This window comes from Sceloporus occidentalis, unplaced genomic scaffold (genome assembly GCF_023333645.1).
Source record: "Sceloporus occidentalis isolate IW3139 unplaced genomic scaffold, rSceOcc1.0.p SCAF_7, whole genome shotgun sequence".
In the NCBI taxonomy this organism is placed as follows: Eukaryota; Metazoa; Chordata; class Lepidosauria; order Squamata; family Phrynosomatidae; genus Sceloporus; species Sceloporus occidentalis.
The window spans coordinates 5,609,518-5,637,249 of record NW_028316987.1 but is presented as its reverse complement, the minus strand read 5'-3'; the positions used below and the strand labels follow the sequence as shown (position 1 = coordinate 5,637,249).

Below are 27,732 nucleotides of genomic sequence, written 5' to 3'. Positions count from 1 at the left end.
AGGCCCTTCACCATTTTAGTCACCTTTGGACACATGGCTCCAGTTTCTCAACATCCTTTTTGAATTGTTTTGCCCAAAACTGGACACAATATTCCAGGTGGGTCTGACCAGAGCAGAATATAGTGGACATGTTGCTTTATGCTTCTTCTTTGGGCCATTTCAGAAGGGCAGTGAGTACAGTAGTTCTAAGGGCACCCATCGTTCTGCCCTTTTGATCTGAACAAATCTTGCCAAGAAAACCCCATGATAGGCTTGCCTTAGGGTCGCCATAAGTTGGAAGCAACTTGAAGGCACACAGCAATACCAACAACAGTGAAATCGAAGGCTTTCACGGCTGGCATCCATATTTTGTTCATTGATTTGTAGAATACAAGCCAAGAAGGCATTTTTAATGAGAATAGGTTCATCAGAAAAAAAATAGAGTTGAGTCCATCATAATACATCATATACATCATGTACATCATAAAATAATATAGCTGTAAATAATCGTAAAATAAATACATCATAAAATAATCTATCTTTTATTTTATGATGTAAATATAAAATAATAGAGCAGTAAATAAAACCATATGAAATGAATTCATATTTATTTGTGTTTTTCTGGCTTTTAGTTTGCCATCTCCTCTATTTTCCTTGAATGCTCACAAACCACATCTATGGCCTGGCAAGTCTTGCTTTACATAAAAACTACGTTTCCCAGCAGCCCTTGCGGCTTGAGTCGTTGTGCGCATGCGGGATCAAATGATTGGTTTAAAGGGGGGGAGGAACCCTAGAAATCTGGGCAGTCCTTCTTAAAGGGACCGCGCCAGGAAGGACTGCAGCTTGTTAGGAGAAAACAAACAAGGCATTAAACTGAAAGGTGGCTGGGCTGGGCAGAAAAGCATTTGGATGGAGAAAGGGAAAGCTTCAAGAAGCATCAGAGCTGTAGCTTTTAACACCAAGGAGACCAGGATTTGAACCCAGGACACAGGTAGGAAGAGTTGCAAGGGGGAAGCACTGGGGTGGGGAGGTTGGCAAGGGCAAAGGAAAAAAGGTTGAGGGAGGTGGCTGTAAGGATGATGGGCTCTGCAGTGGTTTATGTATATGTGTGTGTGTTGTGTGCCTTCAAGTCACTTCTGACTTATGGGGACCCTAAGGTGAACCTATCATGGGGTTTTCTTGGCAAGGTTGGTTCAGAGGAGCTTTGCCATGGTTTCCCCCTGAGGCTGAGAGAATGTGACTTGACCAAGGTCAGCCAGTGGTTTTCATGGCCAAGCTGAGATTTAAACCCTGGTCTCCAGAGTCATAGTCCAGCACTCAAGCCACTACTTTCCCATGTGCCAGTTGTGAGTTGCCAGTGCAAAGGTGGCAGAGCAGTCATCTGGTCCTGGAGCAATGAGGTTTAGTCTGATTGTCCAGACTAACACAGCTATGGCTTTGCATTCTACCACCATGTAAGTGGAGAGGTGCTCAAGCCAAAGTCTTCTGCTGCAAAAAATGTGACATTTCCCCTTAAGACGAAGGTTCTTGGTAATGGGGGTGTGTATAGAAAACATTGCCTCCCTTTCCTCTGCCTTGCTTAGTCAGGGATGGGATGGAGCAATGGTTGGGGTGTCAGGTGGTTCATAGGTAACCGGGGATTGGATTGGAAGACATCCAAGGGTAGCTGTGTTGGCCATATAGCGAAGTACAATAACATCCCAAATCCACCAAAGTGCACAAGATACATGTTGCAAGCTTTCAACGCTCCCTTGGCTTTTTCATCAAGCAAAGGTGTTAGAAATCATACAGGAAGGAGGGCGGGAGTGACATCCATCATTTAACACCTTTGACACTAAAAGTAAATTCCTGGGTTCATAATGTGTCCAGAAACACCCTGTTCTTTCATCCTAAGTATATGCCTTCGCTCCTGCCTCTGGATGATGGGTTTTAGGATTCTAGGGGAAAACACAAAGTAGATTTGACATGCTGAAGTCTGACCACCCCATGCGTGGAGCATCTAGTAGGCAAAGCACTCAATATAATATGGTTACAGGGATTAGTGCTTAAGGGAATCAGTGCTCTTAATCTTCATGTAAAGTCTGGGTGTGTCTTTGTGTCTTCTGAAGCTTTCTATATTGCCCTGAGGGCATTCAGTGAGCATCTGGTGGAGCTGGAATTTAACCAGGGTCATGTCCCATTCTTCAGATTCTCAAGCAATATACTAAAGGAGCTCTGTTGATAGTTGGCATGACATATGGAAGCTTGCCTCTCAAGGGTTTAATGTGCATTGGGAGAAGTACTGGGTCTCAAACCTGTTTGGACGTTGGGGCCTTGTCCTGGCATTTTTATTTATCTGCTAATATGAAATTTTGTGTGTGTGTGTGTGTGTGTGTGTGGACACAGCTTTGTTTTCCAAGTATTGGACATGGAATTCAGAACTAAGTGTTCACGAAGGACCATTAATAATAATAATAATTTGTTTTATTTATATACCGCTATTCCAAAGATCGTAGCGGTGAACAGCAAGTAAGCTAAGTAAACTAAGTAAGCTAAGTAAACTAAGTAAGCTAAGTAAACTAAGTAAACTAAGGCAGGAAAGAGGTAGGAAAGAGGCTTTAACTGCAGAGGAGGTGTCAGTGTTTGTTGTTAAGTGTGCCTTCAAGTCGTTTCTGATTTATGATGACCCTAAGGCCAACCTATCATGGGGTTTTCTTGCCAAGATCTTGCCGAGGCTGAGAGCATGGGATTTGCTCAAGGTCACCCAGTGGGTTTCATGGTCAAGCTGGGAATTGTAGTTCAATGAAATACTTAGACATCTCATTACTGTACAGTAGTTCAGGGGAGTGGACTAGATCTCTCCAGCAGAGAACTGGATGTGTCCCACTAAACAAAGCATGGAACCAAGGCCTTCGAACATGGTATCAAATGGCTGTAACTGTATAGTTCGGAGTCACTATCTGAGTCCTGAGTATGAATGATGGCAGGTGAACATGCTGACATTCAGCTCAGAAGTCTTAAAGGCATCAGATCTCCTCTGATCTTGAAAGCTAAGGAGGGTCGGCTCTAGTTAGTACTTGGATGGGAGAACACCCATGAATACTGGGTGCTGTAGGCTATATTTCAGAGAAAGGATTAGGCAAAACCATCTCTGAGTATTCCTTGCCTAAGAAAACCATATGAAATTCATGAGGTCCACTTAAATCGTCTGGCGATTTAAAAGATACATGCACAAGTGCAACCATTCTACATGGGAATGAAGATGGTCTCCATAGCCTTTTTTTTTTGTTAAAGCTGCTGTGACAGCTTCCCCCACCTTGATACCCTCTAGTTAGGTTTGAGTGCAACTGCCATCTAACATGGGGATGATGGATGCTATGGTCATCACATCTGTCAGGCACCAGGTTGTAAGAAGCCACTTTATTGGATGGATATCTCTGATGCGCCTTCCCCCATGGTCTATGTGTTACGGACCAGAATCTGTACATGTTACTTTTTTGAACTACAACTCCCCAGATGTCCAAGCTGTGACTAGGGGATTGTGGTAGTTGTATTCAAAAAGCAACTTTTCCAAGCTCTGCTCTTGACCAGTATAGTTGATTTCAAAACTGGTGCAGGGTAGGCTTGTTGAAGGCAGAGCTGATCCAAATATTTGCATGTCAGTGGCTTTGGCATTCGTGTGGTTGCTCAGAGGTGAGAAGCAGTGGGTGACATGCTCTCAGTCTCAGGGAAGGCAATGTCAAACCTCCTCTGAACCAGTCTTGCCAAGATGACATGTTATGGTCATCATAAGTAAGAAACGACGTAAAGGCACACAACAACAACCACCCTGTGCCACCACTTTGCTTTTCATGTACTGGGATCCCCTCCTCAGTAAAATAATATTGTCTGTATACTTGGATATACAGAAACATTTTCTTCTCAGGAGAAAAAATAGAAACAAATGAAGCAAACCTAAGTGAAGGGGCTCCTGTGTGTGTCTTCCTTCCCACCCCAGAAAAGGGATCTAAGGTTGCTGCCACACTGCAGAATTAATGCAGTTTGACACTATTTTAACTGTCATGGCTCCATGGTATAGAATCCTGGGATTTATAGTTTGCTGTGGCACCAGAGCACTCTGACAGAGAAGGCTAAATATTTCATAAAACTACAGATTTCAAAATTCCATAGCATTGAGCTGTGACAAAGTGGTATCAACCTGGATTATTTCTGCAGTGTAGACGCAAGCTATGAGGATCTTAATTAAAGCAGTGTCAAATCCCATTACTGTAATTCTGCAGTTTAGATGCAGCCTAGATCAGAGTCTATGTGGTGTCTGTCTAGGCTCACTTCCCTTAAAGTTTAAACAGGTTCTATGAGACAAAATACCTTCATTTCTATGACGAACCTCTGAAGACACCTGTTGGCATAAAAACTGGTTTGGAATTCATAGCTTCTGATATTGGAATTATACCCCTTGACACAGCTGCTAGGATAATAACAGTGCTTATTGAGATAAGAGCACTTTGCACATGTCCTCTGTTACATTGATATCCTAGATTCTGAGACTGAATCCTGCTGAATACCATAGTTGAAATTAAGTTCCAGATTGGTGGCAGGTGGCCTGTTATTCCCTAGATTGCAGCTCCCATTATCTTGTGGCCATGCTTCTTTAGGTTTATGGAATTTGTATTCCAAGTACCTTCAAGGTACCAGGTTATGTAATCCTTTTTCTAAATCTTACTCCTTATAGCATTCCTCAGAGCTTCTTTTAAGTTGATTTTATAGGCTTGACTGTAAGCAGAGCCAGCATGGTGTAGTGATTTGAGTTTTGGACTATGACTCTGGAGACTAGGGTTCAAGTCCCTGCTCAGCCATGGAAACCCACTGGGTGACCTTGGGCAAGTCATACTCTCTCAGCCTCAGAGGATGGCAAAGGCAAACACCGTCTGAAGAAACTTGCCAAGAAAACCCTATCATAGGGTCACCTTAAAGGTAAAGGTAGTCCCTTGACATGAATGTCAAATTGTAACCGACTGTAGGGGGAGATGCTCATCACTGTTTCTAAGCCAAAGAGCCAGCATTGTCCGAGGACTGCTCTGGTGGGTCTTGTGGCCATCATAACTGCACTGAACGCTGTTACCTTCCCACTGAGAAGTGGTACCTATCTACTTGCATTTGCATGCTTTTGAACTGCTAGGTTGGCAGAAGCTGGGATTAGTGACGGGAGCTTACTCTATCATGCAGTATTGGGGTCTCGAACTGCCAACCTTCTGATCTTCCAATCATCAGAACTGGCGTCTTAACCACTAAGCCACCGCATCCCTTTGAGGTCGCCTTAGGATCACCATATGTTGGAAAGGACTTGAGGGCACACAACAACAACAACGTTGTGTAATCATCACTATACAGGCTCTCAGTTTGGGCTGCAGATCCAGTAAAACCCCCAACAAGAAACAAGCTATTTGCTGCTGTGTGCCTTCAAGTCTTTCCAACTTAAGGCTACCCTGAGGCCACCCTATCATGTGGGTTTTCTTGGAAAGTTATGTTCAGAAGAGGTTTGCCATTGCCTTCCCCTGAGGCTGAGAGTATGCGACTTGCCCAAGGTCATCCAGTGGGTTTCAAAGTATAGAAGATTCATAATCTGCCCAATTTCTTAACTAAAAGCAGTGATTTAGATTATTCAGTATCTGCTAGTATATTCATATTCATTACAAAAGACCTTTTAATGGCATTTTCCTTACAGTCTACTTATTGGGTAAATTGGGACTAGTGCTACCCTACTTAACAAGGCTTTTATGAGATATTCAGTAACATTTGTAAATGATTTGCTAGTCAGTAGAAGTGCTAAAGAAACAAAAGCAGGTCAGATAAGCTTAATTAGTACAGTACTTGGCACAGACAGTTGGTTTAAATGTAGCCTTCATGCCTTGGGGGACAGAACAAAGGGAGTCCCATTAGTTTAAGTAAACCTTTCCTTTCAGGAATTGAATCCAGCATGTTGTTGTTATTGTTGCATGCCTTCAAGTCATTTCTGACGTATGTTGACCCTCAGGTACTTGAAGGGACACAACAACAACAACAACAACAACAACAATTCTTGGCATGATTTGTTCTAACCCTACTCACTTATAACCAGTGACAGGATTCAGACTCTGCCAGATTGCCCAGGACTTTTGACTGACTTCTCTGTAAAATTATACTATGATAAAATTAATTTCTTTCTTCCTTCCAAGATATGTACAGAGCTGACTGAAATGCCCCAAATCCTCCAGACAGCCTGCCCTGCAAAATAACATCTCCAGGCTCTGTTTCTATGTTACCTCTAAATGGCATGATCTGAAGGTGGATTCAAGATTTTTTGCAACAGTTGGGTGCTGGCTGAAAATTGCTTCTCTGTAGGGCCAGAGAACCAGTGTGGTGTAGTGCTTTGGGCATTGGACTATGTCCCTGGAGACCAGGGTTTGAATCCTGGCTCAGTCATGGAAACTGACTGGGTGACGTTGGGCAAATCACACTCTCTCAGCCTCAGAGGATGGCAATGGCAACCCCCCCTCCTAAAGAAACTTGCCAAGAAACCCTGTGATAGGTTCACCTTAGTGTTGCCATACATCAGAAGTGACTTGAAAGCGCACAACAACAACAAGGGCCGGGATCAGAATTTGGCATCACTGGGCATCTGCTAAGGCCTGTGTCCACTGCTGACTGCTGGCTCTGCATTATTGCCTTATCTGTTCATTGTTCAGGTGAGCAGTTATAGGACCAAGTGAAACTGGAACCTCTATTCATGTTGTCCTCACCCTCTGTTCACTTTATTGTTGTTGTTGTGTGCCTTCAAGGCATTTCCAACTTACGAGGATCCTAAGACAGACCTATAATGGGGTTTTCTTAGCAAGATTTCCTGGGGGGGGGGGGGGTTGCATTTGCCTTCTCTGAAGCTGACAGGTTGTGACTTGCCCACAGTCACCAGGTGGGGTTCTGTGGCTCAGAGAGGATTTGAACCTTGGATTTCAGGGTCCTAATCTAACATTCAAACCACTGCACTATGCTGGCTCACCTGCTCATCTTACCACAGTTCTGTTTCTGCCAAACCTGGCAGGAAGGCAGATCAGGTGTTATGCAGAGCAGCAATGATGCTATAGTTGTTCTACATTATAGAGTTGTAGGAGTCTGACACCTCTTCAACCACCATAGCTCCATTGTATGGAATCTTTTGCTTTGTAGTTGGGTTAGCTTAGAGGCCACACTTCAGAGACTGGAGAGAACTATGCCATTTTATTCTCCTCTGTAGGGTTTCAATGTACTGGAAGCATCTGCACTGCAGAAATAATCCAAGTTGATACCACTTTAACCATCATGATTCAGTGTTATGAAATTCTGAGAACTATCGGTTGTTGTGGCACCAGAGCTTTGTGACAGAGAAAGCTAAATATCTCACAAAACAACAATTCCCAAAATTCCATGGTATTGAACCATGGCCGTTAAATTGGTGTCAAATTGGATTATTTCTCCAGTGTGGATGCAGCCATTGTTGCAGCCACCATTTTGAGTGATTGGAAGTGACAGTGTATCTGTCAGACCATTTTGAGAGTGGTGGAGTCTTCCTGTTTTAGGTGGATGTTGCTGTTTGTTGTTGTTGTTGTTTTTGTGACTTCAATTTATGGCCATGTTATCCTAGAGTTTTCTTGGCAAGATTTATTCATAGGAGATTCCCCATTGACTACCTCTCAGTTTGAATGATGGTGATTTACCCAAGATCACCCAATGAATGTTCTTGACTGAACAAAGATTCAGACTCTCACTGCTAGAGTCCTAGGTCAACACAAACCACTACAGGTGGAGGCCATTTGGTAAGGGGGGGGTATCATGTGCTAGAAAGTTTGGAGGGATGCAGCAGATTGAGTGCTTCATCAGGGGTCTCAAAAGCCATCTTGAACTTCTGAAAATCTGTATACGGGCTACACTATTCCACCACCACCCAGCCGGGTTAGGAATTCTGCTATAGATTGTGCAGTAGAGCACTAGAACAGAATTCTGATATTTACTAAACTACAAATCCCAGGATTCCATAAGGTGGAGCCATTGTATCAAACCACCACAACTGTGTTGTGTATATGCACTGTCTGTTTTAGCAACCATATTTGGCATCCTCTCCCCACCTGTTCTGCTTCGAACTCTTCCAGGATTTGCCAGTGTCCTGCAAGCTCGCCAATTAATTTTATTTACTAAAACTTTATTTTTAATTTAAATAATTTAAATTACTAAAAGTAATAATTTTATTTACTGAGATAAAAGTGGCTTCTCAAAATCTCAATGTCATTGCAAAACCATTTTCCTTAACAAGCAAATAAAAACCTCAAGCTAAACAAAACAGGAACAGTCCTTGTCCTTAGAATAAAATTGCAGATTGGAAAAGGAGCTAAGGGGAAAAGTAAGAGGGAAAGAGATCACTTTCTAGCAAACTGCTTCCTTCCTGTCCTGTCTAACTGGCATTTATGTCTGACTGGGCCAGGCTGACTTATTCCCTTATTACTGATTTTACTTGGACAGAAGTGGTGTAACTCTCTCTTTGCCCTCAATCTTGGCATGGAGGAAAGCAAAGGCTGACCTATGAAGCTCCAAGATAAAGCCACAAAGAATAGAAAGAGTTCCTCATTCATTTTGTTAAGACAGGAAATGTTTATTTCCTTCCCAGTTGAGCAGCAAGCTCTTCTTCTGCCCAGTAATCCAGTTGAAGAAATGCAAATGGCTTATAGTGTCAATTTACACTTGTGTGTTAATTCTGCACTCCTTTCCCCCCCTATGCAGATGCTTTCTTCTGAGCCGTGGATGTAGGATGTTAGAACCTCAAGAACAAGAGGTAAGACCTGAGGCCTTAGCAGACATGGCATAATATAACTTAACTTTGAGGTTGGAAATCATTTTTTAAAAAATTCATTTGTCACCCTAATTTGTTTTTTAAAAAATTAACCATTAAAATATTATTTTAATCTTTAAATGCCAACCTTGTTATTTTTTGAGAGACCATTGTGGTTGTTCATTACTTTGATTTGATATATTTTCTGTTAATTTGGTCCTTTGGGGGATTTTAAAGTCATTTTAAATGATAGTTTCATTTTAATGATTTAATTAATTAATGAGTGGATATTATAAAGTTCTCTGCTTTTCTTCTGTATGATATAATGGGAACAAATTCACTACATTGCATTAGCATTAACACTAATATTCCTATGCTCTGTACACATCCAAGTAATCCTGATGTCTCACTGGGAGGTAACAAAGAGCCTTCTCTCTATCTCCTCCTCCAGCATGGAGCATGTGATCTTTATGGCTGCATCCTCACCGCAGAAATAATCCAGTTTGACTACCACATTAACTTCCATGATGCAATGATATGGAATCCTAGGAAACATAATTTGTTGTGGCACCATAGCTCTCTGACAGAGAATGCTAAATATCTCACAGAGTGCTGCCCACTTAGCCAAGTTCTTCCCAGTCCTTCTCTTCCTCCTGGTGTATGGGAGACCAAACAGGCAAGCCTGTTTTATCCCAAGATGTGAAGATGTTCAAGCAGCTTATATGGGAATATAGGGAGTTCCACAAAGAGAGATTTTATAGTCTTGAAACCTAAGATCAGAGACCCAAGCAATTCTTCTGCTTGCCACTCACTTTCCTCTCCTCACATGACGATGTGTACTAGAAAGCCATGTTTATGTGCTAGATATATGGAACTGCACTAATGTAAACAATATGGCAAGGTCCCTAGAAATACACAGAGTTTCAGGGGGATTCCTTCAAGGCAATATGTGCCATGTAATCTGTCCCCCCCGCCCCCCATACGCAAAACATACACTTATCTAGTTTGTGTGCATCTGGTACAACAGACCTGAGTACGAGAGTCAATGGGACACATTCACCGTGATATTTCTAAGGTTCATCTCTTTCTTGGCGTGCCAACAATGAAATTGTTTCTGTACCTTTTTTTTAAAGTGATTCAATGGGTAAGACCCTATTCTTCCTCTTTTTTGTGTGTTTACACCTTGGAATCCCCTCTCCTTGGACAAAGACTCAGATGGGCATAGGTTTCCCAGATATTAGGTTCTGAGACACCTTCTCTGATCCTCAGGGTGAGGGTGAAATCTCAAGGTGAGAGTGCTGTCTTGAAAAGTTTGTGTATCTGTATTTTCCTCATTTCTTAGGTTGTATTTTTCATTTGACTGACATACTCTGTGCGCTAGTGGTTGATGCTTAATATGTCATGCTTAATGCCATCATCAGGGTCTGCCCCTTGTAACATCACTGATGTCTCTCTCCTGTGACTTTACTAGGGCTGCTCCCTAGGTCTCAGGTTTTGGCCTTGAGGTTTCAGAGCCTGGAATAGTCCTGACCTGGTAACCTCAAATGGGCATCATAAAATTCTACAAAAGCATGAAAAAGATATTCTTCACCTTTCTTTGTAAATATTAGAGGCTCCTACAGTGAAACTGTTTGGTGGATAGGCTGACAATGCATTCAAGGAAATCTGGTAATCTAACATAACAGTTATGGTCAGTGGCCACCAGATCAGAAAGATTTAAAAACAAGTTAAAGTAGGGTGGGAAAACTGTGGTCCTCCTTGGACTCTAGCTGTTATTGTCCCTGAACATTAGCCAGGCTGGCTGAACCCAACTAGAGTTCATTATTTATTAACTGCATTTGTTTCTTGCCTTTCCTCCAGTGAGCTTAAGTAGACGTATGTAGTTTCCTTCTCTCTACATTATTCTCACAACAACCTTGGTAGGTGGTTCAGACTGACTGGCTAAATTCAGTGGAGACTTGAATTTAGATCTCCTCCTAAGTCCAACACTCTAATCACAGCACTGTATTGGATTTCATTGTGTCCACCCGTAGCTGGAAGTCCACAAGTTCCCTACTTCTGGTTTAGACAGAGCCCCATAGGACAGACATCTTCCTCTTTTGCCCTTGGAGAAATGGTACCACTGACACATGTCGAATGTCAATAAAGCAGACAATGGGAGATGGCTATTGACTATTATCTTTTGGCTACAGTGGTAGAATGCTTAGTTTTTTGTGGGTTTTTTGGGCTAAACCCACAAAAAACTATGGATGCCAGCCATGAAAGCTTCTGACTTCACGGTGGAATGCTTGTTGCTGCCTTTTCCTGCCATGTGTCTGGGCTTCTTGGGAATGGTTGCTGTTGTAAGAGACATTGGACCAGACATTCAGTTTCATCTAGCAAGGCTTTTCTTAGAGCTGGGAAAGTTACATTTTGGACTACGACTCCCTGTATCTCCCAGCCCGCATGGAAAGCAATGGTAATTATCTCCCTTACTATGGAAGACTGGAGTGAGTAGTTGGGATGAGGAATTTTTGAGCATGTCAGAGACGCTTTTCCCTTTTAGGTTGAGTTGCTGCAGAAGGGGCTTTTAACAGGGTAGATTTCCATCCCTCTGCCCCCCCATTGAATTTCATTTTTTATTCTGTCAGGTTTTAGTGAATCTGGTTTTGTTTTAATTACGTTTGCTTTATTTCCATTTTATTGTTTGCTGAGTACCAGTTTGTGGAAGAAATAAGAGATACATCTTTCTGTCAATAAATGTCCCGCTTTGTCCCCAGGAACTGACCACTGTGCGCGTTCAAGATCCTCGTGTACAGAACGAGGGGTCTTGGAACTCTTATGTGGACTACAAAATATTCCTCCATGTAAGTATGAAAAAAGGGAGCTGCAGATAGTCCCAAAGACAACAATTATAATGAAAAGATGGTTTGTGACTGCTAGTGGAAAGATTTGCTGTAAGAGGTTTCTGCTTGTAGATTTTGTTGTTGCTGTTGTGTGCCTTCAAGTTGTTTCTGACTTATGGTGACCTTAAGGCAAACCTATCATGGGGTTTTCTTGGCAAGATTTGTTCAGAGAAGGTTTTCTGTTGTTGCCTTCCCTTAAGGCTGAGTGCATGTGACTTGCCCAAGGTTACCTAGTGAGTTTTACAGCTGAGCAGGGAATTGAACTGTACAGAAAAGAGACCATTGAGGTTCTGGGTGTATTTCACATATGCTTAATTGTATTACTATGGTCTACTGTTCTTTAGAATTTTAAGACAAAGAATGGGTTTTAGTTCCAGGACCCCCTGTGGATATCAAAATTCATAGAGAAGGGGAGACACTGCCTTCTAACTTTACCTAAAGTGCTGTGCAAATGAGACCAGAGCTTGAAAACTCAACTTTCGGCTCTGTAACTCCCAGAGTCCCCCAGCCAACATAGACATTGACCATCCCAACTAGGGTATTCTAGGAAGTTTTGTCCAACAAAGTAACTTTTATGAGCTTTGAGAAAGATGAGAATGAAGGAAGGTGGAGAAGGAAGGTCATATTTCCACTCACTTTGATACAGTTTAGAAAAACAAAGACAAGAGAAACCCATAGAACTCCAAACTGCAGTACTAAGAAAGTATGTCAGAGATTGCTGGGATTCTTTGAATTTTTGGAAACTCTTGTCAGACATTTACCATTTGGTACTGGAAGTTCAGACAGGGCTCTTTGCTCAATCAAATGAGCAATTTGTTGAGCTCTCCCAGCAATAACTATAATCAAATGGAATACTTTCACTTTCTTTTTGGAACATTTTATGTGGAATAGAGTATTTTGTCTGACTCTTTATGCAGTGACATCACCTGTGGTAACTCATGGTGTCACACACTCTATAGACCTCCTCCCATACCACACCATACAGAATTCTTAATAATGTTTTTTGTACTACTGTCACTCATAAATCGTAAGTCCCACATATCACTGAATGTAATAGTAATAGTTGTGAGATAAACAACTGGAAAATTAACATTATACCTTTAAACTACACTAGCATATGTACAATCTAAATGTATTCATATGTACATTGTTTAATGCGGTTAAAGTTAAAATTTGGTAAGTTCTTATGTTTTAAAGAAAACTGTAAAAGAATACATTTTTAATACACACACACACACTAAAAAATACCTGGGACCTCTCCTGTATGTTCCCACTTAGCATCACTCCACTCACACCACCTCTTCAGTGTTTAAAAGCGATGCAGGTGAACACCACAGCCCATTTCTGCCAAAAGGCAAAAGTTTGGGGAGCAGTGTTGTCCCCCACTTGGGGTGTCACCTGGTACGGTCGGCACCACCTTAGTGACATCCCTCCTTTATGATTGTTCCAAGAATGTGGCTTGTATGATGAAGAGCTAACTGCTTCCAAAACATGAAATATATAGGCCGTACATATTGCATGATTTGGAGACAGTCATTTCTGCATCATGCAAGCCACATTTTTGGAACAATCATAATGCTTTCTGCCTTCATGACCATGGTCGTGTTCCTGAAACTCCCAGTAGTTCAACAACTTGAGGTTATATTCTGTGGTCCTAACACAACAAGACGTAGAGTGGGAAGAACATTTTGGAGGTCACCTAGTCAGACCTTGTGCTCAGTGCAGCTGCAGCTTTTGGGACAAGTAACCATCCACCTTCTGCTTAAAGTACATCCACCAAAAAAAGAAACAGCCCCTTTTCTAAGACAGTCTCTTCTACTGTTGAATAGCTTGTGCTGTTACAAAATTGCTTCAAATTATCCAGCTGAAATTTAGTTCACTGCAATTACCACTACCCAGAGCAACAGAGAACAAGTCCCCTCCATTTTTTGTGTGTCATTTTTCCCCCAGGTATTTGAAGATAGTGATCCTGATGCCTCTGAATCTTCTCTTTTTTAGCATAAATGTCCCCAGTTTTTCCCGCCATTCCTGGTTTTCAGACTTCCTTTCTTTGCCCACCCTATCTCCCCACAAGCAACCCAAGTGACAGCTTCCGAGAAGGGCCCACAGGACATAACTGTATCCATTGTGGCACACTTGCAGGCCACATTTCCAGTTTCATGAAAAATACTTTGAATCCAAAGCAAGAAGACTGCCTTGTTCTAGTTGAGAATCGTGGGTTCAAGATAATGCTGGAGGTGTGACTCTGCATCTCCCACCCACCCACCCCCTTTTTTTTGATCTGGAGAAGAGGGCTTTGGAGGCAGCAGGAATGACCTTGGTGGGGTGAGTTATATGTTGCAACTACTTTATAGAGAGAATGAAGCACAATTGCTAGAGCCTGAAGAAATCAAATTGACCTATTTGCTGGGCTACTACACAGTGACCTATGAGAAAACAACCATCTCCAAGTGAGATGATAACATGGAAGAGGCCTGTGAGTTAGATCCAGAAATTGAATGTCCAAGTGATGCAAATCAGAGATGGCAAGAATCACTCAAGGGCTTTCTTGGTGGCTGCTCTCAGACTGTGAAACTGCCATCCAGGGGAGGCTAAACTACTTTAAGTCCCTCAAAGTGGCACTACCTTCTGCAGTGGTGGGATTACATATGTACTCCTGTGAGGCAAGAGATTAGGTTGATAGGAACAGTGCTGCTGTAAGATAGGCTTTTATGGAGGAGCCAGACTAGATGTGTCAAACCGCTACTGGGGCCCCAGTGGTGGTGGGTGACACTGATGGAGGATTTCCCAAAGGCAATAGCAGTGGCACCATAACTAACATTTATTTCATTTGTATGCAACTTTCACCCAGACCGGGACCCAAGACAACTAAACAGTCAATTAAAAAAAACCTGCACAATAAAAATTACCTTCAGTTCTTACAGATTCATGCTCATGGTCTCCCTGATGGAGTCCATCCACCTAGAGTGTAGTTGTCCTATCTTTCCTTCCACTTTTTCAAATGATCCATGCCTTTTCATGACATGGCCAAAGCATGACAGTCACAGTTTAGCCATCTTTGCTTCCAGGATTACCTAATCTGTTCTATTACCCATTTGTTTGTCTTTTTGGTTGTCCACAGTATCCTCAGCACTCTTCTCCAGCACCACATCTAGAATGAATTTATTTTTTCTTCATCCATTTCTTAATGGTCCAACTATTTTATCCATACATGGCAATGGGGAACGCAATTGCTTGTAAGATTCTGACTTTCGTACTTAGTTGTATGTCTTTGCCGTTGACCTTTTCTTCTTTCATAGTTGCCCTCCCCATTCTTAGTCTTCTTCTGATTTCTTGACTGCAGCCCCCATTCTGATCAATGTTTTATCCAAGGTATACAAACTCTTTTACTATTTCTATTTTCTCATTGTCTAGTAATGCTGATTAAACCATGTAACTTTTATGGAGCAAAGTTTTTATACTAGTTCTGATGCAGTGGCCAGCAGAGGGAGACAGCCTCGAAAGAGAGTCTGAAAGCAGAAATCCCACAGCAACACAACTATCTTTGCTCTTATTATACAGACCAACAGCAAAGCCTTCACAGCAAAGACGTCCTGTGTGCGCCGACGGTACCGTGAGTTTGTGTGGCTGAAGAAACGGCTCCAGAAAAACGCTGGATTGGTGTAAGTGCAAAATGGCCATCTTTTTATAGCAGCCTCTGCCTTTGAGAGGCCATCTGTGCTTGCCCTTTGAAAATGTCACACTAACAGCCAAAGCCTTTGCAACTCAGTGTTGAACATAAAACTGGGAGAGTCTTCTAAATACATTTGATGGGTGGGAGGATTTCAGGTTGGGGAGAGGAAAATTGAATCCCAAATCCAGCCTTCCTGGTGCCCCATTGCCCAGGTGGACACAACCCCTTGATGCCATCATTTGGTGATTTCCCAGCTTTTGTGAGCCTCCCTTCGTATTTGAAGGTTGAAATCTCCCAAGATTTAGTAGCTATAAGCTTAAAATAAGCTAGTAATATTGGTCCCAGCCAAGTATTGGCAAATCTGAACAAATATTGTCAAGAAAACATTGCAATAGGTTCACTTTAGGGTCGCCATAAGTCAGAAATGACTTGAAGACACATGACAACAACAAAAGATTTATTTTAAGGCTATATAGGTCACCCTTTTCCAACCTAGTGCCTCATGCTGGCTAGAAGTGATGGAAGTTGCAGTCCAGCACATCTGCTACTAGAGGGGGCAAGGCTGGTATCAAAATTGAGAGGGAATTGTACTCCTTATAGAGCACATGCCTTTGAAACAGAAGGTCTCCGGTTCAATCCCCAGATTTCCAGTTAAAAAGTATCTTTGACAGTCCTGGTGAATGTATATCCTACCTGAGACCTTGAAGCACTGCTGCTGGGTAGAGGAGATGGCATTGGCCTGGATAGACAAGTTGTCTTCCATTCTGTATTAGACAAGCTGTACATGTTGTGAGAACATAATAAGCTTGAAACTGACTTTTTGTGAACTGCAGCTCTGCATCCAATTAACTTCCAGGATAGCTGAGCTCTGACCTTGATCTTCACCTTGGAACAGGCAACACTTTCCCATAAATCCAGCTTCTGCCAGGTTCAGCTTGTAGCTCCACAGAGTTTCTCTAAGAGAGCCATCATGTTATGATCTAACAGTCTGACCTCCTGGAAAAACGTTTATCTCACTTACCTGCTTTGCTAAGTGTCATTGTCTAAATCAAATGAACCATGGGCTAACTCCACTGGAAGCTCTTACATGTCTGATTGGGACAAAATGTGAGAGGTAGCTGATAGAGCTGAGAGTTTGAAGAAATGCCTTCTTGTAGCTTGAAGAAGTTACTTTTTTGAATTACAATTATAACTCTGGCTAGTGGTTATGCAACTGAGGATTCTGGGAGATGTAGTCTAAAAATAACTTCCCAAAGCTCTGTGCCTTCTTTCTAGTGCACAACAACCTCATGAGACAGAGCTGGAAGTAAGAAGTAGAATAAGGGTGGGGAACCCCTGTCCCACCAGATGCTGATAAAATGCTGTGTCCATCATGCTTCAGGCTGGCTGGGGCTGAAGGGTAATGGAGTTTAGCTACCTGGAGTGCTAAAGGTGCACCTTCGAAACTAGAGACATCTCTTCTTTGTTAAGGTGGATGCAACCTGAATAATGTTTGTGGTTCATCCTTTGTGCCGCTCCACCTCTTGCTCTGTTTTCCAGGCCTGTCCCAGAGCTTCCAGGAAAGTCTACCTTCTTTGCAGGCAGCACTGATGAATTCATTGAGAAGCGACGACAAGGGCTTCAGCAGTTCCTGGAGAAGTGAGTGGAAAGTGAGGGGCAAAGGTGGTGGAGGGCAGAGAATTTTTGAGCATTTTTATCCACTTGGAGAGACATTGGCATCCCTTCAGATGGGATTTTGCTATTGGATGTAGTTGGGTGTGCATGTAAGTTTCCAGATACACTAATCTGTCTGTCATTTTGGCTAGGTGGCAGTATAGGTGAGTTTTGCTTCATTTGTATTTCTTTTTTTTTCCTTTTGTTTGGTCACCTCTTTGTCCTATGTGTAGAGACATAGGAGACTTAAGGGTTATCTCACTTTGATAGAATTCTGTAAGGCAGCCTATGGAAACAAAGTGAAGGTGACTAGTCCTGGCTTACCCAATGAATGCCACGAAGGAAGGACTTCATCTAAATCAGTGGTGAGCAAATTGCAGCTTGTGGGTTGCTTACCACCACCATCTGAAGTTATTGTTTTTTCCCCTCCAGACTTACTCCAAATGACTTATATGGGACATGAAGGTACTCTTGCCATGTTTGGTGCTCCCAGGTAATTTTGCAGCCAGGAAAGTCATTTTTTAAAAACAGAAAGTCACCCCTCCATCACTTCCTGATGTTTTTTAAAAATCCCTCTCCTGGACATAAAATGGCTTGGGGTACCTAAAATGTGGCAACAGTGCTCCCCATGCTATCTAGAAGGTTTCTGGGGCAAACATTTTTTGAATAATTTTGTGGTGGGGTTGCCTCCAAGATCTTTTGGGCAGCTAGTGTAACAACTATTTATCCCTGCTCTAGATCAAGGTTAGACAACCAATGGTGTTTTAGACTGATTTTGGATTGTAGCTACCATCATCCCACATCATCAGCTGTGGCTGACTAGGGCTGAGAGTCCAACAATGTTGGGATAGCCACTTGTTCCCCATCTCTGGACTAGGAGAAAGACTTCTCTTTCTTTGGAAGTTTTTAAACGGGCTGGATGACCATCTGTTGATTTGATTCTGTATTCCTACATGGCAGAGGGGTTAGACTGGATTACCCTTGTAGTCTCTTTCAACCACATGATTCTCTGATTTTCCTATGCTACCTTGGCTGTCACAAGTGGAAACTCCAACTCAAAGAGCTCATTCCAGAGCACCAACTGACCCAAGATGGGCATATGCTTAGCTTCTGCCTTCCCCCTTTGCTGATCTTCACTGTAAGGTAGGGGCATCATGATATCATCAAGCTCAGGGCTTGGCTGTGACAGCTGAGAAATTTGAGCAGCTGTATTCCATTAATAGGGAGAGCCAGTGTGATGCAGTGGTTTGAGTGTTGGACTATGACTCTGGAGCCCAAGCTTCAAATCCTAGCTTGGCCATAAGAACCCATTGGGTGACCTTGGGCAGGTTGCACTCTTTCAGCCTCAGAGGATGGCAGTGGCAAACCCTCTCTGAAGAAAATTGCCAAGAGAAACTTGTGATTGGGTAACCTTAGGGTGGTCATAAGTCAGAAATGACTTGAGGGCACACAACAACAAAGTCCAATAACAACAATAACAACCTTTTCTGTGCTCTGATTCAGATGTTTCTCTAGGCCCTTTAAAACCAGGAGAGACTGGCAGACTAGCCCTGCAGTTCTTGTGGAAAAAAATAACAGCCAAAATTGTCTAGTGGCACATTACTTAGGTTATGCAACTTTCCATTAGGCAAGTGGTTTCATACTCTCAGTGCTCCCGCAGGGAGACAGTGGCAGAAGCAGCAGAAGCAGCAGCATTGGAAGAACAGCCAGCCAGATTCCAAGCTGTTTATTTCTTGAATGTCTGTCTAGCTTCAAAGTGTTATCAGCAACCTGGACAATTTCCCATGCCATGGCACATATGATTTTGCAAGCCACTGCTCTCATAGTGCCTTGACTTAGAGGACCACTTGAAGCAAACGCTCAAGATGCTCAGATGTCTCCTCTTTTTTGCTTGTTTTCCTCATCACTGCCTTTGTCTTTTAAAAACTTGCTACCATCTTCTACTTCTTCCATATAACTATGTCAGTGGAGGTTCACAATCCAGACGATTGCAGTGGTTGTGTGTGATGCTTTCTTGGGTCTAATATGCACTGCGGAAATAATGCAGTTTGACTCTAATAGTAGCCAGAATCATCTACTTAGTTAAGTATACTTAACTGAGGCTGCATCAGCACTGCAGAAATAATGCATTTTGACACCACTTTAACTGTCATGGTTCAGTGCTCTAGAATCCTGGGATTTGTCATTTGTTGTGGTACCAGAGGTCTCTGACAAAGAAGGCTAAATATCTCACCAAACTACAATTCGCAGAATTCCATAGCATTGAGCCATAACAGTTAAAATGGTGTCAAACTGAATTATTTCTGTAGTGCAGATTAGGCCTTAGCCTTAGAAAAACCATGTATAGCTGCATTTTACTTGAATCCCCTTCAGCAGACATGACAAGAAGCCCTCCTCAAAAGATGGGTTTGGGTTGGCTTTTTTTTCTTGGCTTGAGAAGCATTTTTTCTTTTCTTAGTCTGTTTATTTATACACACATAAAAATTTATACCTTGGTTTTCCACTTTCCAAATCTCAACCAAAGCAACTAACAATATATTTAAAATGGCACAATCTACAAGTTAGCAGTTTAGGACATTCCATGTGAACAGAAAAGATCATGGCAAATCGGACCTAAAATCAAGGGATTGGTAGAAAATCTTTCAACTTGGCAAACCAAAAATGTGTTTCCAAAGATAAGTCTTAGGGATCAATTCTATGGTCCTTGGAAGAACATCCCAGAAGCTATAGGATCTTCTAGGTATTGCTTTCCATAGGGCACAGTGGGAAGCCAGGCTGGAAGCCCACCTATTTGGATGGAACAAAATTCTGATACCCTTGATCCTGTATTGAAGCTCTGATAACAGTAGGGAGGGTGGAGTTCCTGGAATCAAAGTCCTCCTATTCCCCAGAAACCGTCCCTGACAAATAGTTACACCAGCCCTGTAAGCAAAGATGAAGCCTTGGAGCAAGGATGAGGCCTTGGAGAAGGCACTTGACAGAGACATCTGCCAAAGATCTTGCCAGCAACAGCTTGGGGGGTATCTCTTGTCTTTAGTCTTGGCTATCTCCCACTTTCTGCTTTCTTTCCTAGGGTGTTACAGAATGTTGTACTTCTTTCGGATAGTCAACTACATCTCTTCCTCCAGAGCCAGCTCTCTATACCAGAGATTGAAGCTTGTGTCCAAGGTCGGGGCTCTCTGAGTGTCACTGACGCCATTCTCCGCTATGCCATGTCAAACTGTGGTTGGGTGCAGGAGGAGGACAGTCATGCAGCTCTGCTGGCCGGAGGAGACTTCAGCAGTAGGTAAACAGAAAGGATATCTGACTGTAATTCCTAGCAAATGCATAATTTTCCATGTGCAAACCAGGAAAACTTGTAAAGGGACTTCTTTGGACTACAGCTCCCAGACTTGCCCAGCTGTTGGCTGTACTGGGTGGGAGATTCTGAGAGTTGTTCAAAGCTTCCTTTTTGAATTTTACAAGCAAAAACATGGTACCAGCATTCCAACCCTCTTCTCCCACCAGATACAAATTAGAGAATGGTGATCAATATTAGGGAAATTTGAAGATGAGGGCTGAATCAATACCCATATTTCAAGTAGGATTATGCCTTTCTGCCTTCTCATTAGGCAGAAGGCTACCAGTTGCTTCATAATTAATCATAGAATCATAGAGCTGGAAGAGACCACAAGGGCCATCCAGTCCAACCCCCTGCCATGCAGGAACTCTCAATCAAAGCATCCTCGACAGATGGCCATCCAGCCTCTGCTTAAAAACCTTTAAGGTTGGAGACTCCACCACTCTCCGAGGGAGTGTGTCCCACTGTTGAATAGCCCTTATTGTCAGGAAGTTCCTCCTAATGTTGAAGTGGAATCACTTGTCCTGTAGCTTGTTCCAGGTCCTGTTCTCTTGAGCAAGAGAAAACAAGCTTGTGGTCAAGGTTTGGAGCATGCTGACATTATCCATAAAGTTATAAGAGGAAAGGTGTGGTTCACTTAATCTTCCTTACAGAAGTCATGCATCATACTGCTGACTCCTTTACTAGCTGGATTTCATCTTTTCCCCATAACCCTAGAAAAATCATGGTTTTGCTGAAAATGCGATTTTTAATAGAAGAAAGAACAGTGGGCTCGTTGTATCACTAGGTTCCATGACCCCTCCCCCTCACAGATACCAAAAAACACTCAAGTCCTCTGCCATTTTATATGGCCTTCCACCATTTTATATGTAATAACTTGAGTCTGTTATTTTATATATAAGAACTCACCTGATTACCTCCAGGGCATCAGCAGAAGTGGCAGCAAGTCCCAGCCACCAAGCACATACTTGAGCATGTGAGGTGTGCAGCTGGCAGGCTCCCAAAGTCAGGGGAGAGAGATGTGGGCAGGTGCAAGGCTTACAGTAGTAATATGGTATACGGCGGCAGCAGTACCTTGCAGTGCCCTGAAGCATCAGGTTGTTGAAACTTGAGGCTGTTCCGTGCATGCTCATGCACTCCCTGGAGGCTGGGGAAAGATATCTTTACGTGGCTCTGCAGCCGCATATTGGCATCTCTTTCTCCCCCACCTGCCCACCTTGTTGTTGCCACCATCCATCCCCCTACACTTGAATCTTGGGATTGTTATGTTCTTGCAGTCTTGTGTTGGCATCTCCCCCCCCCCCCCCGCCCCGATATCTGGCTTCATGAGGGCAGTGGCAGCAGCAATGAGGTCTGGTGGTAGGGGAGAGAGATGCCAACACAAGGACATACACACACAACAGCCTGAAGCTTCAAGGCAGGGGAAGGGGGTGGTGATGACAGCAGTGACAATGAGGCCTGAAGGCAGGGGGGAGAGAGATACCAGCATGAGACAGAAGGATCTCTTTCCCCCATTTCCAGGGAGTGCACATGTAGACAACAGCCTCAAGCTTCAAAGGGTAGTGGTGGCTATGTTAATGGACCATGGCTGCCCTGCACAATATTACTACTGTACAGCCTTGCACCTGTCTGCTTCACTCTCCTCTGATCCCAGTCAGCCCACTAGCCACCGGTCTCATAGGCCTGAAGAGTGTATGTGTAACGGCTGGGGTTTGCCCCCACTTCTGATGCTGCCTTGGGCCATTTCTTGCCCAAGTGGGAAGAGATCTCGGATTTATTTATTTATCTATTTATTTGCAGTCTTAAGGTGGATTACATCCATGAATCCAGAGACTGTGGATAAGCTGGGCCCACTGTAAGCTAAATTCCTGGTTTGGAAAGTTTTGATAGAAATAAGTAATTTGGAAGAGGGCAGTTCTGCCAAATATGTATCATGCTATCACAGGTCTGAGACTGTCTGCTTTAGAGGGATCAGTGCTTCTCAAACTCTGATCCTCCAACTGTTTGAGACTTCAACTCCCAAATTCCTGAGCATTGGCCAAACTGGCTGAGACCTCTGAAAACATCTGGAGGACCAGAGGTTTAGAACTACTAGCATCTTTCAAAAGGGTTTCTTGACTGCATCGTTCAAAAATGTGCTTTGTCTTTCTGAGCAGCCATGTCTGTTACTTATGGATGAAAAGGGACAACCTTAACTATGCAGATACCGCACTATACTCGTGCAGCGCTGTTATTCCACTTGTACTGCTCCGGCTGCCTCCTGTTGCATTCTGGTGTTTGTAGTTCAGTGAGGTCTAAGAGCTCTCTGGCTGAGTATTCTAAATGCCCCTCCCTAAACTGTAAATCCCAGAATGCAACAGGAGGCATCCAGAACAGTAAAAGTGGAATAGCAATACTGTAAGAGTATAGTGTGGTAATCTGATAATTCCGCAAAAAGATATATTTACAAATGTAAAGTTTTGCTAACAATCCTGCCTTGGAATTCAGGGAGCTTAACTGTAAACTAGTACTTTTCCAAGTTCTGCTTATAACTAACGAACTTTGGAAAATAATGTTCTGTGAATGAACCAGAGATCTTGAACAAGAATTCTCTCTCTCTCTCTCTCACTTTTCTTCTTCTCTTGAAAATGAACACTTCTTTTCTCTACTGAAGCTCGGATGGAGGAAGCCATGTTGGCAAGAGCTCCTTGGAACCCCTTCCTCATTGGAGTGATGTCAGCTTGGAAGACAGCCAAGTGGAGAGCCCAGATTCTGAGGAAGAGGAACACCTCCCTGAAGGGCTGCTGCCAGATGACACTGTAGCATCAACTGAGCCAGTCAATGAACAATGAGAGGAAAACAAAGGGTCCACTCAGGATGTCCTCAGGGGTGTTATGTTAACCTCTGGCCCTTTCCCAGAAATTGTTTTTCCTTTCGGAACTCCAGGCCGTGTATGAACGGCCAAGCCCGGACCAGTGGGATACCTGAGCAGCCAGAACTGATGCTTCAGCCACCCAGGTGTAGCTCCAAATACTCTGGCACGCTCCTGTTCTTGTGGCTTGATCTTTTGTGTACAAAGAAGAGGTGCCTTCAAGCAAGGGTTTGTCAGTTGAACACTTTCTCCCACTTTTTGTAAACTGTTGGCAAGAGACTCTAGACAGGAAACTGCTGTTGGTTTTGTTTTGGCTGTGTTCTCTCCCTCCGCCCTGCCGCCTCAACTCCCATAGCTGATAGCACTTCTTGCAAAGGCCCAGCTGCCTTCTGTTGTCTTGTAGGCATGTCAAAAGAAAAATTGCCTGGGGTTAGACTTTTCCTTTGTTGTACAAAGCTGGGGAGCCCACCTGGCAGCCGTGGATGCCAATCCCACATCTGGGTTCCACTGATGGAGCTGCGTGCTGCTGAGATGAATGCCTGTGCACCCTCCCCAGCTCATCGCCCAGGTGGATTTTGCTAAAGGGTGTGAAAGAAGAGATGCAGACGGGCAACAAGGGCCCCTTTGCATACATGATGCATAACCTAGGAAGGAGTTTTTCCTGATACATTTCACGGCCTTGGCACAGTGCACTGACTGACTAGGGTTAATGCAAACCCGTCATATGCTAGAAGAAATGCATCACACTCCTGTGTGTGCACATACATACAAACCACTTCTGCATCTTTGATTTGGATGTCTGATGATGATCTCCCTGCTATTGTTACTGCATAGGACAGAGAGCAGAAATCCTGTGGGCAAAACACAGAAATGTGTAAACCCCTCCTCTGACTTGTCCATTCTTCATTAGGTCTGAGAGCTAGCAGAGCTGTGAATAATGCATTCAAATAGGCAAGAAGTCCTGGAGGAGGATTCCCATCTCTCTTTTGCTCTTTCTTCCTCCCTCTCTCACCCCAAATGATTTGCCGTGCTATGTAAGAAAAGCTTCCAATGCTACCCATGTAATATCTTTCCCATCCATATTTGATGGAAAAGTAGCAAGTTTCTTGACCTCTAATTTGGAGAAACTCAAATATTAGGGCAATTTCTCACTGAAACGAGAAACATCCTATATTCTACACTCTGTGGGCCTTGACTTTTAATAGACCACAGCCTCCTCTTCCTTACAATACTTCTTTTATCACTTCTTCTCTTTCTTGCCTTCCCATTTCAGTAAAGTCTACATAAAGTAATATGTGCAAGCAGAAGAGCTGTTAGTCTAAATCAGAGTAGGCAGCTGTGGCCTTCCAGATGGTTTTGGCCTACAACTCCCAACAGTCAGTGTCACATAACTTTCTCTAATCTTCCCTGCTCCCAATAGAATTATGCAATATTTTCTTTTTGTGAGGAATTTCAGAGGCTGACATAGAGGAGAAAATACACATATTTCTCTTTTAACTGCTAAAATTATGTTTTCTCACTTGTTAGGGACATTTCCTTCTTAAAATGATGGTGTACAGGCCATTGGGAAACTAAAGAAGCAAGACCTCAGCTACACAGAGAGATCAGGTTGCTAAAAAAGGGAAGTGTTCAGTACCAGCCTCTGAAGTTTTGCAGCCCTTAGACTTGTACATCTTTGTCTCTTTACATAGATTCAGAGTGTGCATACCTGTGGGAAAGGCACCATTTGTTCTTTTTTATAATATAAAAGTAAAGCACAGTGGCTAGTATTTTATGTTCATCATATTCAAATGAACTAGAAGATATTGTCAGCCACTGAGCCAGAATTTGGGAAAGAGCTGTCAGTATGTATAAGCTGTTTGTGACAGAAGAACATTCCACAACTACTTGAAAATGTAAACCTGTAGTGGCCAGTCAGTAGCAGTTTATGTAAGACCCGCATGACTCCCTCGCCTGGTTTAAAAGTTGATTGTCTGGAAGTGTGATTGAATTTATTTCCAAGTTAAACTCATAAATATGTGGGTATAGTATTTTTATTAACAGTGCTAGCCGGTTACTACAGTTGAAACTATTGGAATGATTGACTCGGTAAGACATTTTCTGTCCTAAGCAGATCCTCTACTTGTTGCTCAGTGTATTCTGGTCAGAGCATGGACAAATAGCTTTTTGGAACATATTGGCTAGGGGATTCTGGGGTATATAGCCCAAAAGGTAACTTTCAAGTTCAGCTGCTGGATCACTCAGATGGCAGTGGTGTATGGGATGCTACTGGAGATGTAGTTGTTAGGGAATAGAATCAAAAGGTCTTGCTTCATTTTAGCTTATGACCCATTCCAATGTATCTGAGTGGTTAAGAGATGAAACACATAGAGTAGCTTTAGTGATGCTACTATCCATTGACTTTTCTCTTTTCTCTTTTTTAGCTATTATAATAAAATAGAATGTGTGTATCTCTGTGTGTGTACGCCTGCCTGCCTCCATAGCTCCAAAAGTGACATCTAGGGATGAATACTAGGGACTCTGGAGTTGTGTATCTCAGAGTTATTTTGTTATGTTGTTTTTGAAAAGGCTGAGTTAATTTTGTTCGTGAAAACCCATCTGTAGCCTACAATAAAGGTTTTTGAACCACTAAGTGCCAGACCTTCACTAACCAGTTGTGACAGAGCCGGAGGCAGATTTGAAGAGAGAAATTTATCTGCAGGGCCTTTAGGTATTTCTATCAATGCTCACTTCTGCAGGGTCCTTTAATTTCTCAGTGGAACAGCAGTGGAGATGGTGGACCTAAGGGGTTTATACAAAGCTAGCATTTCTGATGGTCTGTACTATATTGAGGATAATCAAATTGTCCTGCTTTACTAGGAGTATTGTAAGAAATAATGAGATAATTTACATAAAGTGTTTTCAACATGTGGTACTCTACCTATGTAAATATTTAGGCTCTTTTACTTTATTTCAACTGCTTGAGAGCTGCTACAGCACAGATGCTATGCCCTTGAGGAACCATCAGAAGTCCAAGGACATGTAAAAGGCTGCTAATGTGATTATGTCTGACTCCAGTGTTGGTGTCTTGTGGGACTGCAAGATCTTGAATTAGTGGAGGAACACGGAAAGGAATAAAGCCGCAGCAGCCGATACCATATTAGTGGAAGCACTCTTTATTGTTTTAAAGAATTCAAGTGGTGCTAGTGGAAACTTTCTTCTCCTTCCATTTTATCCTTTCCTTAGTTGCAGCTCTCCATTGCAGGAGGCTTTTAGGCCTGGTGTGTTGCAAAAGGGGGATTCAGCCAAATGCGCAGGTGGAGGATGGGGAAAGAGGACTTTGAAACCCACCGAGGCAAATTCTCAAAATGTCAAAAGAAGTTCACTTTAAAAAAAACCTACAAAAAAACCCCCCAGAACAAACCTCTTCACACTAGCCAGATGCTCACTAATGACAGCTACTCTGCTGATTGGCCAGGCTGCCTCATGAATATTGATGTGAGCGCATGATCCAAATGGCGCAGCTGTGCAACCACCTGCCCTTGCCAGCTCAGCTTTCGAAGCTTCCAGACAGTCACTCAGAGCTTTAGGGGGATTTGATTTTCCATCCTCCTGGAAACTGTGTGTCTTCCCTTTCTGAATGGTGCCCTCTTGTCTTGAGTGTATTTGGAGCAACGCAATGCAGAAACAAGCAGAAAAGAGCCAGGGCAAATTAGGCAGGCCTTCATTTTGCAGCCAAGTCTAGGTTTTTAGACTTATTTCCAGGATCAGGGTTTCTGTCTAACAAACATACAAACTCGGGACAAACCAAACAAATTAGGCAGCTGACTCCTATTTCAGTGGATACCTTCTAGTACAGTATTTCTGAAACTGATGTGCAGGGCTTTCCCCCCATTATGCCAGGGACTAGCATCACATTTGTGCCCACTGATTACAACTGTTTCTTTCCTGGAAACACTGCAGATTGGCAGTCAATAGTTTCCTAACTCAGACCAATCCATGGATCACCACTTTTCTAGCTCATGTTGTACTATAATCCAGTACACCACAGAGGTTGCAAAATAGATTACAGTAGGGCTTAGCTTTGTTGGACATTGTTTTACAATATCCGTTCATGTAAAAAAGAACACAACCTCACTGAAACTCCCTGCAATTAGAAAACAAAAAGCTGCCCTCCTGTTACTGGAATACACACAACTCGGTTTCCCTTATGCCTGCATAAGTCTTTTTGTGGGGTGCATGGTATTCCCTTTCTTCCTCTGAAGTGCCCAAAGCCACCCTCTGTACTTAGCTACAGCTTCAGAAGTTCCCTTGCATGGCTATTCTGTGCCTTTGGAGAGCAGGGAGGATTGGAGAAGTGTATGGTTATGTCCCTATAACCAAACACAAAATGATTACATCAGCACTGAAATCTGCCTTGTCTTTGTCAGCCTTGCCTCCTCCTCTTGAGGCGTGGAATGGCTGTGTGGTGGCACGGGAGCTTCAGAAATGCATGGTAAATCTGGAGCTTAGTGTAGTTCCACATGTTGAACTACTATGCCACCCTGAGCCATACAG

At 42.9% G+C, this 27,732-nt stretch overlaps 1 protein-coding gene across 2 annotated transcripts; it reads left to right on the top strand.

The window, feature by feature from the left end:
- The first annotated feature begins 742 nt into the window (after positions 1-742).
- On the top strand, positions 743-27,395 carry SNX11 (sorting nexin 11). Of its 2 annotated transcripts, none has more exons than XM_089531739.1 (7): positions 743-970; positions 8,746-8,797; positions 11,554-11,640; positions 15,241-15,341; positions 16,892-16,990; positions 20,079-20,287; positions 22,999-27,395. In XM_089531739.1, the coding sequence occupies exons 2-7, from the start codon at positions 8,774-8,776 to the stop codon at positions 23,145-23,147; spliced, it is 669 nt and encodes a 222-aa protein (XP_089387865.1). In that variant the 5' UTR covers positions 743-970; positions 8,746-8,773; the 3' UTR covers positions 23,148-27,395. The 2 variants fall into 2 exon arrangements, with proteins under 2 accessions (XP_089387865.1, XP_089387864.1); XM_089531738.1 differs by having other exon boundaries at positions 20,079-20,291.
- Positions 27,396-27,732: the final 337 nt, after the last annotated feature.

Bases quoted from the DNA above. Each gene is read 5' to 3' on its own strand.
- SNX11 (XM_089531738.1), top strand. From the start codon at position 8,774: ATGTTAGAACCTCAAGAACAAGAG. The intron at 11,641-15,240 runs GTAAGTATGAAA...CTTATTATACAG, and splicing joins ACTACAAAATATTCCTCCAT to ACCAACAGCAAAGCCTTCAC. The intron at 15,342-16,891 runs GTAAGTGCAAAA...TCTGTTTTCCAG, and splicing joins CAGAAAAACGCTGGATTGGT to GCCTGTCCCAGAGCTTCCAG.